The sequence below is a fragment of the Pangasianodon hypophthalmus genome, chromosome 25 (genome assembly GCF_027358585.1).
Source record: "Pangasianodon hypophthalmus isolate fPanHyp1 chromosome 25, fPanHyp1.pri, whole genome shotgun sequence".
Taxonomy (NCBI): Eukaryota; Metazoa; Chordata; class Actinopteri; order Siluriformes; family Pangasiidae; genus Pangasianodon; species Pangasianodon hypophthalmus.
In genome coordinates, this window is record NC_069734.1 from 633,390 (window position 1) to 648,389 (window position 15,000).

The 15,000-nt window shown below is 40.6% G+C and overlaps 1 protein-coding gene across 1 annotated transcript in view; it reads right to left on the bottom strand.

Moving 5' to 3' along the window:
- Positions 1-2,810: 2,810 nt before the first annotated feature.
- Positions 2,811-15,000, bottom strand: part of cdh5 (cadherin 5) — a 12,525-nt gene continuing 335 nt past the window's right edge. The window contains exons 2-12 of the mRNA XM_026937498.3: positions 12,086-12,289; positions 11,651-11,933; positions 11,224-11,340; positions 10,930-11,097; positions 10,571-10,752; positions 10,171-10,415; positions 8,951-9,087; positions 8,706-8,818; positions 7,942-8,044; positions 7,465-7,707; positions 2,811-3,553 (exon numbers count right to left, since the gene is read on the bottom strand). Of these exons, the coding sequence (XP_026793299.2) occupies positions 3,072-3,553; positions 7,465-7,707; positions 7,942-8,044; positions 8,706-8,818; positions 8,951-9,087; positions 10,171-10,415; positions 10,571-10,752; positions 10,930-11,097; positions 11,224-11,340; positions 11,651-11,933; positions 12,086-12,289 (2,277 nt within the window). The 3' untranslated portion in view covers positions 2,811-3,071. The remainder of the gene's footprint in view (positions 3,554-7,464; positions 7,708-7,941; positions 8,045-8,705; positions 8,819-8,950; positions 9,088-10,170; positions 10,416-10,570; positions 10,753-10,929; positions 11,098-11,223; positions 11,341-11,650; positions 11,934-12,085; positions 12,290-15,000) is intronic.

Here is a 15,000-nt window from a genome sequence, read left to right on the forward strand (position 1 = left end):
AAATGTGCAGAACAAACTCTAAATAGCTGCTCAGTATCTTCTTCTTAATAAAAGGATGAATAAAGGTTCTTAGTCTCCTGAAAGGGTTCTATATGAAACCACTCTGTTGTAAAGATCTACACAGAACCTGGACGGTTCCCCAGAGAGACTCCTTACAGCTTCAGAGCGGAGTGTGCTGCTCTTCTCTTCACGTAACGAGTCACTCAGAGGAACCTGTAAAGATTCAACACAGAACCCTATAAGAGTCATCTCCCCATCAGAAAGGGTTCCGGGTAGAGCCTTTTAGGAGGCTTAGAACCATGAATTATCAAAAGAACCCTTTTTTAAAGAGTGTGTATTAACCGGGTAAGTGTGCGGTACACACTCCTTCATGGTACTTGGTACACGTGTTCTTTAAGGGTTCTTTAAAGGTTCACTGAATATTAAAGGGTTTCTCTTCCTCAAAGGGTTTCAGACAGGGAAAGTCTCTGTTGTAGGGTTCTGCATAGAACATTTAAAGATTCTCCCTTAAAGAGGGACAAAGCAAAGAACCTGTAAGTGCTGTAAATGATCTGCACACACACACACACACACACATGTGATCCAGTAACACACTCAGAGTGTAAATTCACCTGTAAAAAAGAGGAAGATAAAAGATTTAAACACATATTTCTGTATTAAATTCTTCTTCCGGTTTCTGTTCAGACGGCAGGATTTCAAAAAAGAAAAAAGAAAAGAAAAGAAAAGAAAAGAAAAAGAAAAGAACGGGAATAAAATAAGTGTGTAAGTGAGTCCCTGTGCACGATAACGTCATCATATAAAACTAAAAAACCAGAATGAATTTGAGAAACACTTTTCAATCTTTGCTGATCGTAAAACAAACGTTTTACTGGAAGTAATGTCACAGAGTCACAGCTTTTGATCGGATCTAACCGCGAGCGATGAACTGAGCAGCTGAAACGTGTAAACACTCTGCAGTTTACGCTTCTTTAAAAAAATTCCTAGGAGGTTTTTTTCCATCTGGAATGAAAAACAGGAAAACGCTCCCATGTGCTGTTTTACTTAACAGATAAGAGAACAGGAAGTGAGTTTTCTTGACAGGAAGTGGCTGATTTAGTGGGCGGGGTTTGCCAATAAGAAGGCATCCGTTTATTGTGTTGATGAAGAAGACGAGGTGAAGGTGAAGGTTCAGACAATAACGACAAGCGACGACTAAATAAAACGATTTCTGCACTTTAACACTTTAACAGCGTTTAGTATCTCAGAGTCAGAGTCAGAGTTTAATCTCAGATTTAAACTCAGACTTTAAGCTTTTGCAGAAGAATGACGTGTAATAATTATAAAAATAAACTTCATCGTATCTATCCAGAGACGTACTCCGTGTTTGAGTCACTTTTTCTTTTCAGCTCTGTAGCGAGTCGACTTTAATTATTATTTAAAGCAGACAAACAATTGCGTTGATTCAGTACGAAATAAGAGCTAAGCAAAAACAACAATAAAAATCAAATAATATTCTAAAAGATAATAAAATGTTTACTTTTGCACAGCAACTGGAATAAATTTTTTTTCTTTCTATTAAAATATTCAGAGATGCTGTAAACTTCCATTACATTTAATTTTGTTGGTTTTTAAAGTAAATATTAAAAAATGCTGTATTCATGAGGAATTTATAAAGTTTCATACTCCTACTGCTACTCCTACTGCTACTCCTACTGCTACTCCTACTGCTACTAATAATAATGTGACAGATTTTTAAAAATGGTTTTCTTTCTGTTCTCAGTGTTACTCAGTAGAAATCTTTAGAGTTAAAACTGACAGTAAAATTCCATTAAAAATAATTTTTAGTACATTTTAATTCCTTAAACTCTCAGGAGCCGTCAGTGTGATCAGATTTACGCTCCTCGCTCGGGTTTCATCAGGAAGTTGATATCAGTTTAAGACGATTAACTGAATAATAAAAACATTGTGTTCTGTAATATTTTAAAAATGGAATCTGTCTGTATTAACGAGATATAAAACTCAACTCACTGTGTGTGTGTGTGTGTGTGTGTGTGTGTGTGTGTGTTTGAGCTGCTGTACATTTCCTTATTGCAGTATTGTATTGGACCTTAGAGATTTGAATTTTACACACTCACACAAACACACACACACACACTCACACACACTCCAGTCTCTGTGTTGATGATTTCTGTCAAATAAACTCCGATTGCTCTGTAATTCTGTCAGCGGCTCTTTACACAGTTTCCTGTGTTTCTCTCAGCGCTGCATGACCGCGGCCATTTCCTGCAGCTAATATTACTGCTACAGAACAGACGGCCACTCAGTGTGTGTGTGTGTGTGTTTCATTCAAGTAGAATGTAATAACAATAAACAATATTGCATCTACAAAATGCTAAAACAGTAAAACACTACTCCTCTCCTGGTGTGACAGATTTTTAAGCTTTGACGTTAAACAGAACTCTGGATTCTGATTGGTCAGGAGGTTAGCGTTTCTATATTTTCCCGATGTCTTTACGCGTTGCGATTTCTCTGTAATACGACAAGCTGTGTTGTTTTTGTCTCATTAACTGACAACATTGCATTAATATAAAAATTAATAAAGAGTCGATGTGATCTGAACCGCTGATCTGTTAACTAATACAGTAAACAACATGGACGGTGGAAATTTAGAAAGATAACCAGAACCGCTCTAGAACCGCTCTAGAACCCTGCATGATACTGTGTACTGTATAAACCTGACTCCTGTCATTATAATAAATCAGAGAAATGCTAACAGAGATAAATAATAACATTGAGGACCTTTATCCTAAAAGTAGCGCGAGTAAGAAGTGTTAGTTTATTAAGATCAGGGTTTATTATTTAGGGTTCTGCTGATCTGGGATCAGTGTCCGAGCTGGAGCTGGAAAACTGTAAATACTCCTATCCTGAAAAAATATTAAAACAGCAATCAAGTACAATACATCAAATGTGCTGTTATAAAGATGAAAATACAAAATACCAAAGATACAATAATAAAAATCATAATGATGAAATTAATCAAGCCTCTTCTTTTATCTTCTTTTCCGCTGGTTTTTGGTTTCCAGGATCCGGGATCAGTACGAAGTGTTCACTTCAGAGCCGTAAATTTGAGCGAGTGTCCTGAATCGCGGCCCCCAGTCGTTCAGAAAGTCGTAATCGAGCTCGGATCCGAAGGAAGAAGACGATTCGAGTGAACTCAGCGAGCCGGCGAGGGACTCGGTCCCCTCGTAGCCGTAAATGTGCAGCGTGTCGTAGGGAATTCCGTCCCGGTCGTGATCGGCCTCGTCCTTTTTCACCTCGATCATCACGGCCATGTCCCCTTTACAGGCTGAAGGCTTCTTCACTACGGAGTACATGGCTGGAGGAGCTGGATCGGGACCGAGCCGGGCGTCTGAGCGAGCCGAGGTCAGGATGGAGACGTCGTATATGTTCGTGTCCATTTCTCCTCCTCCTTCCTCATCATACGCCACAAGCTGCTCGTGAATCTCACGGAATGGTTTTCCGAGAATGACTTCCTTCTGATAGCGTTTACGCAGCACGAAGAGAATCACAATCACTAACACACACACACACACACACACACACAGAAATACATAAATCAGTAAGCTCTCATTGGGCCTCATTCATCAATCAGTGAGTAAAGTTGTGTGTAAATGTTTGTATAAACAAAACTGAACTAAAAATGTACGCCGGATTTACAAAAGTTTTGTAAACGCTGATTTTCTGTGTTTTCTCTTTGTGTTCACGTCTGTGAGAATAAAAAAGCATTATTTCGCAGCGTATCCACCAGCTGAAAAGCCAAAACATGGAGCGAGATTACGGAGGTGAGCTCAGCGTCGTCCATCCAGCGCAGCGGCGAGGTCAAAAGAGAACGGCTAAAAAAGTATCAGTGCTAATGGACAGTGTCTCTGCTAGCGGGAGCCGAACCATCACACGGCTCTTTACAACTGACCAGAAACTGCGGCAAACTGAGACGATTTATAAACCGACTTTCATCCTCTGAAAAAAATTCATACCGGTCTCTAAATATCCGCCGCCTCCAAACAGCATCACATGCTCACATGCTAACCCTAACCCTCTAAACCCCTAACCCCTAAACCCTAACCCCTAACCCTCTAAACCCTAACCCCTAACCCTCTAAACCCCTAACCCTCTAAACCCTAACCCCTAACCCTCTAAACCCCTAACCCCTAAACCCTAACCCCTAACCCTCTAAACCCCTAACCCTCTAAACCCTAACCCCTAAACCCTCTAAACCCCTAACCCTCTAAACCCTAACCCCTAACCCTCTAAACCCCTAACCCCTAAACCCTAACCCCTAACCCTCTAAACCCCTAACCCTCTAAACCCTAACCCCTAACCCTCTAAACCCCTAACCCTCTAAACCCTAACCCCTAAACCCTCTAAACCCCTAACCCTCTAAACCCCTAACCCCTAAACCCTAACCCCCTAACCCTCTAAACCCTAACCCCTAACCCTCTAAACCCCTAACCCTCTAAACCCTAACCCCTAAACCCTAACCCCTAAACCCCTAACCCTCTAAACCCCTAACCCTCTAAACCCCTAACCCCTAACCCTCTAAACCCTAACCCCTAAACCCTAACCCCTAACCCTCTAAACCCTACCCCCTAAACCCTAACCCTAACCCCAACCCTCTAAACCCTAACCCTAACCCCTAACTCTAACCCTAACCCTCTAAACCCTAACGCTCTAACCCCTAAACCCTACCCCCTAACCCTCTAAACCCTACCCCCTAAACCCTAACCCCTAACCCTAACCCCTAACCCTCTAAACCCTAACCCCTAACCCTCTAAACCCTACCCCCTAAACCCTAGCCCCTAACCCTCTAAACCCTAACCCCTAACCCCTAAACCCTAAACCCTAACCCTAACCCCTAACCCTCTAAACCCTAACCCCTAACCCTCTAAACCCTACCCCCTAAACCCTAACCCCTAACCCTCTAAACCCTAACCCCTAACCCTCTAAACCCTAACCCCTAACCCTCTAAACCCTACCCCCTAAACCCTAACCCCTAACCCTAACCCCTAACCCTCTAAACCCTAACCCTCTAAACCCTACCCCCTAAACCCTAACCCCTAACCCCTAACCCTCTAAACCCTAACCCTCTAACCCCTAACCCTCTAAACCCTAACCCCTAACCCTCTAAACCCTAACCCCTAAACCCTAACCCTCTAAACCCTAACCCCTAAACCCTAACCCCTAACCCTCTAAACCCTAACCCCTAAACCCTAACCCTCTAAACCCTAACCCCTAACCCTCTAAACCCTAACCCCTAACCCCTAAACCCTAACCCTCTAAACCCTAACCCCTAACCCTCTAAACCCTAACCCTAACCCCTAACCCTCTAAACCCTAACCCCTAACCCTCTAAACCCTAGCCCCTAACCCTCTAAACCCTAACCCCTAGCCCTCTAAACCCTAACCCCCTAAACCCTAACCCCCTAAACCCTAACCCCTAACCCTCTAAACCCTAACCCTAAACCCTAACCCTAACCCTAAACCCTAACCCTCTAAACCCCTAACCCTCTAAACCCTAACCCCTAAACCCTCTAAACCCCTAACCCTCTAAACCCCTAACCCCTAAACCCTAACCCCCTAACCCTCTAAACCCTAACCCCTAACCCTCTAAACCCCTAACCCTCTAAACCCTAACCCCTAAACCCTAACCCCTAAACCCCTAACCCTCTAAACCCCTAACCCCTAACCCTCTAAACCCTAACCCCTAAACCCTAACCCCTAACCCTCTAAACCCTACCCCCTAAACCCTAACCCTAACCCCAACCCTCTAAACCCTAACCCTAACCCCTAACTCTAACCCTAACCCTCTAAACCCTAACGCTCTAACCCCTAAACCCTACCCCCTAACCCTCTAAACCCTACCCCCTAAACCCTAACCCCTAACCCTAACCCCTAACCCTCTAAACCCTAACCCCTAACCCTCTAAACCCTACCCCCTAAACCCTAGCCCCTAACCCTCTAAACCCTAACCCCTAACCCCTAAACCCTAAACCCTAACCCTAACCCCTAACCCTCTAAACCCTAACCCCTAACCCTCTAAACCCTACCCCCTAAACCCTAACCCCTAACCCTCTAAACCCTAACCCCTAACCCTCTAAACCCTAACCCCTAACCCTCTAAACCCTACCCCCTAAACCCTAACCCCTAACCCTAACCCCTAACCCTCTAAACCCTAACCCTCTAAACCCTAACCCCTAACCCTCTAAACCCTAACCCCTAACCCTCTAAACCCTACCCCCTAAACCCTAACCCCTAACCCTAACCCCTAACCCTCTAAACCCTAACCCTCTAAACCCTACCCCCTAAACCCTAACCCCTAACCCCTAACCCTCTAAACCCTAACCCTCTAACCCCTAACCCTCTAAACCCTAACCCCTAACCCTCTAAACCCTAACCCCTAAACCCTAACCCTCTAAACCCTAACCCCTAAACCCTAACCCCTAACCCTCTAAACCCTAACCCCTAAACCCTAACCCTCTAAACCCTAACCCCTAACCCTCTAAACCCTAACCCCTAACCCCTAAACCCTAACCCTCTAAACCCTAACCCCTAACCCTCTAAACCCTAACCCTAACCCCTAACCCTCTAAACCCTAACCCCTAACCCTCTAAACCCTAGCCCCTAACCCTCTAAACCCTAACCCCTAGCCCTCTAAACCCTAACCCCCTAAACCCTAACCCCCTAAACCCTAACCCCTAACCCTCTAAACCCTAACCCTAAACCCTAACCCTAACCCTAAACCCTAACCCTCTAAACCCCTAACCCCTAACCCTCTAAACCCTAACCCTAAACCCTAACCCTAACCCTAAACCCTAACCCCCTAAACCCTAACCCCTAACCCTCTAAACCCTAACCCTAAACCCTAACCCTAACCCTAAACCCTAACCTCTAAACCCTAAACCCTAACCCTAACCCTAAACCCTAACCTCTAAACCCTAACCTCTAAACCCTAAACCCTAACCCTACCCCCAACCCTAAACTCTAAAAACAAAAATCCCTAAACACTAAAATAAATAAATATAGTTCTGAAATCCAACAGCATTTTTGGTTCTTCATTTTCTCAGACTGTTGCTGAAATTGATTAAAAAAACCACCACAACAATTTTAGAAATTACAGTGTATAATTATAACTAGAACTCTCTCTCTGTCCCCTCGGGTTAAGGAGCTAGTGTTTATGTGGAAACTCCTTCAGGTCACTGTTTTACGTTCAGGTTGTTGATGTTAAACTTGTTGTGTGTTGAGTTTCAGCTGAACTCCACTGGGAGTTTCTTTAAGATCTGAAACTGTCACATGATGGACTGTGGGCATGTCCCAAACCACACGCCCTATTCACTATATAGCTACAGTGTATTAGAGGTATTACTCACCCACTAGGCTACACAGGAATAATGATGATGATGATGATGATGGTTATGATTATTATTATTACCGAGGATGGTGAGGATGCAGAGCAGGATGGCGATGACGGCGCTCACACTGACGCCCGACTTGCTGTAGGCTGCGCAGTACTCGATTTGTCTCTCGCTCCTACACGCACACACTCGCACGCGAACAGGTCTGATGCTTTTCCTTGGCGGAGTTCCTCCATCTGTAATCTCGATTTCCAGAATGTTCTCCACAGATCTCTGAGTGCTGAAACCTCCGTGAGTCAGAATGACGCTGGCTGTGTTATCTGTCTCACACACACACACAGAGACACACACAGACACACACACACCATCACAACACCATTTTACATAAGAAATTACTACAGAAATGTATTTATTAATGTTTTTATTGAGTCATTTATTTACCCATTTCTCCATCATACAGCTACATAAAAGTGCTACAAAATCATTTTTAATCCAAATTTTGTAATATTGAACATTTCTTAAGTATTTTTAGGTAACAAATGAACGAGACTCACTCAGATTGTCATAAAGGGAGAAGTTTGAACTCTTTCCTGCGAGAGAGAAACGAAATTTCCCAGGATTCTCATCCTTGTCGATGGCGCCAATAACACCGATAACCTGCAGGGATTATTATTATTATTATTATTATTATTATTATTATTATTATTATTATTGCAACCTTGGGTGTTAGAAAGCTGTTAGATAAACTGAGCATAATAAATAAACAAACAAACAAACAAACAAATAAATAAATAAATAAATAAATAAATAAATAAATAATCTGTGTATAATAAAATTGATATATAAAAATATTAAAACTTGCATTGTTTTGTTGCCAAAAGCTGTCACAAAAGTGTATAATTTTTCTACATAATCTCCATTTTTCATTTCAAGGCAAGTGTTCCTGCATTAACGAGTGTCCGGATTCCTCAGTTTTAATTCCTGTTGCACTTTAATCTTTTCATTTGACTCTCCATCATAGAATGAAACTTAATACACACACTGAATATTAGCACTACGGTAAAACTCTATTATACACACTGAGTGTATTAGTTTATTAGTTATTAGTATAGTATAGTTACTAGCATAGTATATTTAACATACATATATTTATTAAATATTATATCATATATTACATTATGTATATTAATTCACCTGCTCATTAAGTGATACATATTAGTTTTAAAGTAGAATCTACAGAAGAGACACATCTGCATCTAGTTATTAGTAAGTAAAGTTTGTTATTTAAACTCTACATGTAAATGATTTCAGTCCTCACCGTTCCGCTCTCATCCTTCTCGCAGATGTACACGTCGCTCCCTTCGGCCAGGTCTGGGTCGTTGTCGTTGATGTCCAGGACGTTTATTCTGACCATCGCATAAGAGTCCAGCTCTGTAGGAACAAACGTTACATTTCAGAATTTCTTCAGATAAACAGAGACAGTTTACAATGTTTAGATACTATGCACATGATTAGAACGACTGATTAGCGTATATATTAATAATTATTGAATGGATGACGCACTCCTTGTAGATTCTTCCTCTGCTGTGACATGGAACACGTGTACATCATAGGTTTCCCGGTCCAGTGCGGTCTTCAGAGTGAGCTGTCCGGTCTCACTGTTAATGTTCACCGGACTGGAAGGATCCTTTATGCTGTACCTAAAACACAAAGCGCTCCGGATTAAACCCGTATCACTGCACTTTCTCTCCTTCCTCCTGACAGAACTGCTGTAACTCTTCAGGTTCGTGGGCCTCCTCACTCACACTCAGGGCTTTGTGATGAACACACCACTTTGCTGACTTTAAACCTTTCTGTTGCAGCTTTGGAGATTTGATTAAAGATCATTGTCCTGCTGGAAGACTCAGCTGCAACCAAGTTTGAACCTTCTCCCTGATGTCTTGAGGTGCTGCTTCAGTATTTCTAGATATTGATACTGATAGATACTGATAGATAATTCTCCTTCCTCATGATGTCATCTATTTTCTATTTTCTGACCTGTTACTTTTCCAGCAAAACTCCCCACACCTCCATGCTGTTTATACACACAGTGGGTCCAAAAGTCTGAGAGCGCATTGAAAATCTGGGATTTTTTTTTCATTTAAAATTGGAAATAAACAGAAGGTTTTAGAATTTTGAAATTTCTAAAACAAAGAAAATAAAAGTTCAATATATTGAATATTTACTATTGAAGATTCTGCACTATTTCTAGCTCCATATTTAAATGTAAGCACGTGTGATATTGAGCAGATTAACTGCTTTGTACGAAAGGTCAGAGTTTCCTCATGTCTAATCTCTTCTACTGAAGCATGTGATCAGACGACACTCTGATGGATTTGATCTAAAATGGCTCATCATGTTTTGCAGAAACTTGTGGATTTTGTGCCAGCTCGAGTCACACGGTCATTAAAGCAAAAAAGAACTGAATACTAAGAAACTCTGAAATTCATGTAAATATTTCAAAGATTCGACTTTTCACTCAAGTTGTTGTCAGTAATATAATTTGTAATGAAAAATATTGTATTAAATTAGAAAAGAATGCAAAAGAGAAGCATTTTCATTAGCACTCTCAGACTTTTGGACCCCATTGTGTGTGTGTGTGTGTGTGTGTGTATTCTATACATACACTATATATTAAATTTTACTGCCACTTGTAATTTTTTATTTTACACCTTTCCAATAAGATGATGTTTCTTATGATTTATGAATGATTATGATTATTTGTATGGTGGAGAAGTGTGTACCGTATCCTGTAGCTGTCCTTGTCTGGGTCCTTTGCCGAAACCGATCCCACGATTATATTTTTCTGACCTTCAGTAACATTAAATGTGTATTCTGCCTTGGTGAAGACCGGCGGCTCGTCCACATCTTCAACGGTGATGTCGATCTGTGCACTCGTCCTGGGGTTTGTATTGTCCGGAGGTTGGGCGACATTCTCTTTAACTGTCACGGTAAAAGTGTACCTCTTCTTCATCTCATAGTCGAGTCCCTGTTAGAGCAAAGACACACATAAGGTAGCAAGGCAGCAGAGTGGGATTTGAGACACACCCCGTTTCTGAGATATGATAAAATAATATAATATTAGAAGCTACAGTTTACGTTTAGATCTGCTGTGTATAGTGGACATGATGGAGGGAACACTACCTTCTTCAGTGTGAGAACTCCATCATTATTTTCGTTTAGCTCCAGATCAAAGATGTCTTTATGAGAATGGTCTACAGTAAAAATGGGTTTTTTATTCTGTTTCTCGTCGCGGTCTTTAATGTCCAGCGTTCCGATCTTGAACCCTACTGGCACATCCTCCTTCACAACAAAGTGGTAGCTTTCTGAGGAAAAAAAAAACACAACAGAGATGAAGCTGACTGTGATTTGAGACACGGCCTGAGACAGGGTGAAAATTTACAAGCTAAAACTGCAGAGTGGACACAAAGTAATGTGCAGAAATGTGCAAAGAAACTGGTTTGTAAGAAGGAAGCAGGAGATATATGTTATAGTTTACGTACGTTTAGAGAACATGGCCACGTTGTCATTAATGTCGTGTATGCTGATGGTCACCACAGTGCTCGCTGATCGTCCTCCCTCTAATCCGGGCATGTCCGACGCCTGCACCATCAGCGTATACTCACTCTGAGTCTCACGGTCCAGTGTGTCAACAGTGGTGAAAATTTCACCTGGAGGACACACACACACACACACACACACACACAATAAAATCAAATTACTTTTAAGTTATTGTTGTCTACCACAGTACAATCCCCTGATGAATATATAAAGTGTTGAGTGTAACAGAGTCTCACCCGTTTTATCTGAAATCCTGAAGAAGCTGGTTCCGTTCAGCAGTTTGTAGGTGACGATGCCGTTGGGAGTGCTCGGGTCGTCTTTATCAGTCGCACGCACCTTCATCACCACAGTTCCTAACATCAACAGTACACATGACCATCATCTCACCACCAACATCTGTTTATATTCCTTTACATCACAGTTCTGCTGAATTCTGCACTCTGATTGGTCGTCAGGTGTTGATTAGTTTTCTATAACAGCAGCTCTGTCTGTATGCAGGTTTATATTAATGCGCTCGTTCTGATACGTTATCGTTTCTATAGTAACAGCTCATTCATCGTGTTTATTACGGACATATTATAAATTACGTTGTACTTCATGATGAAATGTTAAGCAGTTATTACAGTACGATCATCGCACAATAACGATGAGTGAGTTTCGTACCTCTTTCTGCTCGTTCATTAACAAACCCGGTGTAAGGCCCTGAGAACACGGGTGTGTGATCGTTAATGTCCTGGACCTGTATGGTGAACTCGGTGTCCTCCTCAAGCTTCCTTCCATTCGTAGAGTCTATGATTTGTGCTTTTAGTGTGTAGCTGCTGATAGTTTCCCGATCCAGCTTCTTCAACACGAGCACCTCTCCGAACTCGTTCAGGCTGAAGGTGTCTCCTGCTCCGTCTCCCGAGAGACGGAACGCCGCGTTCTTGTTGAAGAAAGTGTTCTTCAGCTAGAAGAGATTAAAAACACAAACAGCAGAACTACATCATTTACACAAATGTAATGGAAGGGTTTTTAGATGGATGTTCTGAACATGTGGAACATCATTAAAACAGACTTTTGTCCGGCTGGAATTTTATCAGTGAGGATGAATGTTCTTACCCTGCCGATTTTCTCCGGTGGATTCTGAGGCTGTTTTTCCTCGTACACTAGCAACATGTTCCACTGCCACTCGCGTTTCTCTCTCTGCAGGACGGAGGACTTTGAAACATCTTCATCATGTTCAGCTCCGGTGAAAATAAAGTGTAGAAACGCTGTCCAGAGAAAAGTCCTGACTGCACGCTTCCCAACAGAGCGTATCATCATCTGACGGAGAAGAACACACAGACATACGCTAACTCTTATTCACGCAGCAAAGCTAGCTACCGTTTACATTAAATACGATGAAAAACCAAAAGTCCACAACGTGTCTTATGTTAATCAGCTGAGACACGTGCTTTAATTCTGCACTGGAGCGACGACGCGATTGTAAACTTTCTGGAATAAAGAATTGGGTGTTAAAGTAGAAACTCCAGTTAACACACACACACACACGCACACACACTCGTACAGAAACTCTGTATGAATCTGCCATTTTACTAAAATTTTACAAACAAACATTCAGACTAATTAAAAAAATTCATACACTCTTTTAAAAAATTAAACATCACCAAGCACAAGAAGCTGAATGTTAAACAATGAGCAATAATTAGGAGTTTGTACCGCACACTCGCCCAGTTATTACACACTCTCTCAGAAAACAGCCTTCTTCAAAGGTTCTTGTATATTTCCTAAAAAAGGTTTGATTTGTAACTTGACTGAGAAAAACACTGTGTTGTAGGAATTTACTCTACATAGAACCTTTAAGCGTTCCCCCAAAGGTTCCCCCAAGAAGAACTGAAGAACCCTAAAGAGCTTTACTGCTTTTAAGAGTGTAATGCATTTAGGAAACAATGTTCTTAGAAAAAAGCTTGAAGGAATCTTAAATCGACATGAAGTGGATGATTTCCGTATAACAGCAGATTCTGGAGTGTTTTATTCCACTTATACCACAGCTATTCCTCAGTGACTACACTGATTCATTTATTACTGAACGCCACGTTTTAGCAGTTTATATTTCAGATATAATACCGTGGAATGAGCTGTTACTATGGAAACAGTAACGTATTAATGCGAGTCGAAATACTGCACAGCTTCTGACCAATCAGATTCAAGCATTCAGCCTCGCTGTGGTATAAAGTTCATTTAAGATTCTTTAAGGTTCGGTAAATAATCAAGGGTTCTTATGTCCTAAAAACAAGAGTTTGATTTGGAGTCTTTCTGACAGAAAACCACTGTGCTGTAGAATTCTACAGAATGTTTAACGGAGTGTATAGTTTGAGGCATTAACCATCCACACATCCACAAAGTTAACTGCCTTAAACTCAATCTTATAAAAACATATTATTCAGTAAATACAGGAAAATGAGCTATAAAGTCATGTAGATAAAATCATCTAGAAAGAGCAGATAGTTTGAATAAGAATAAATTGACTTATGATGATAAATTCTTTGGATTTTTGTGGACAATTATATAAAAATAAGTCATACATAAAGTGTGATCATATCTCATATCTCATCTCATCAAACTTTTCACTGCACCAGTTAATGATAAAATTTTATCCACAATCACATCATCATACGCGCTCTGAATTACAACCAACATAGGACTTTTACATATTGTGTAAATTCATACAAAAGATGTTTTAATGATTTATTAAAGTTGTTCTCCTATAGATGATAACGAGCGTTCTGCATTATTACACAATCTGTAGCCGAGCTTCAGGAAGTAAACTTCAGTAAAGTGGGATATTGTTGTTATGTTGAATAAATACGTTATGAACGAGTTCTGTCTGTTTTCCGATGGTTTGTTCTTTGAAAGCGGGAACAGCGGAAATGTTTCCTGTTCCTTATTCCACCACACCTTTACATTAAACGCTTTTTCCATGATGTCACTCAGCTGCCATCGAAATACATCTGACTCACAGGTGCAGAAGTGTGAAAATACACTCTCAGAAAAAAAACTCAAATCTCAAGCTTCTTCTGTAGTCTGAGGCAGTAATGCTTCAAGGTTCTACAAAGAACATTACAACGGAGTGTGTTTCCTGTCCGAGAGAATTCCAGAGGAAATCTGTGAACGGTCGACTCCACAAAGAACCTTCTGAACAAAGAACCTTCTGAACAAAGAACCTTCTGAACAAAGAACCTTCTGAACAAAGAACCTTCTTTTCCTCAGAATGTAGGCAGATAGAGGAGATCAGGGATTAACTTTAACCTGACTTGTTCTGATTTAGTGTTAGTTATGAATAATAATTAAAAAAAAGTCTAGATGACTAATAAAAAAACGAAACAGGGTTTTGGAGAAAAGGAAAATGAGTGTATTTAAAGGCCATCTGATCAAGTCTAACAGTGTGATGTGATGTGGTTGGATTTTATCTAAAATTTATATGAATAAAATCATAAGAAAAGGTATAAATACTAACCCCGCCCCTAACCCCACCCCCAATCCAAACCTTCACCTGCATCACTTTTGATATGATGTGAGTCATGTGATTGTGTGACATCATTTTCATTTAAAAACCTCTTAAATAACATCGTTAAATGTCACTTTAAGTGCAATAAGGCAGGTGCAGTGAGGAAAAAGTTCAACCTGCAGATAAAACACTCAGAAACCGGCTGAGTGTCGGCTGTAAAACGAGTAAAATAACGGGAAAAAGGTTGCGGCTGCGAGAATCTAATCAGTCCAATTAGAGAGATTAAGATCTCAGACTTTCCGAATTTAATCCAGATTATTTCAATAAAAAAGCATTCTTTAATTCACTGACTTTACTCTTAGCTAGATTTTCAACTACTAGACAATTTATAACAAAGTTTAAAATGTTGATTAAATTTTAACCAAAAATGTTTAAAATAAAGAGGAAAAGAAATAATTAAACAATTAAGAGTACAATTCAAACGATTAAAGTGAAACAGATAAAATATACATCAGAGATAAAAAAC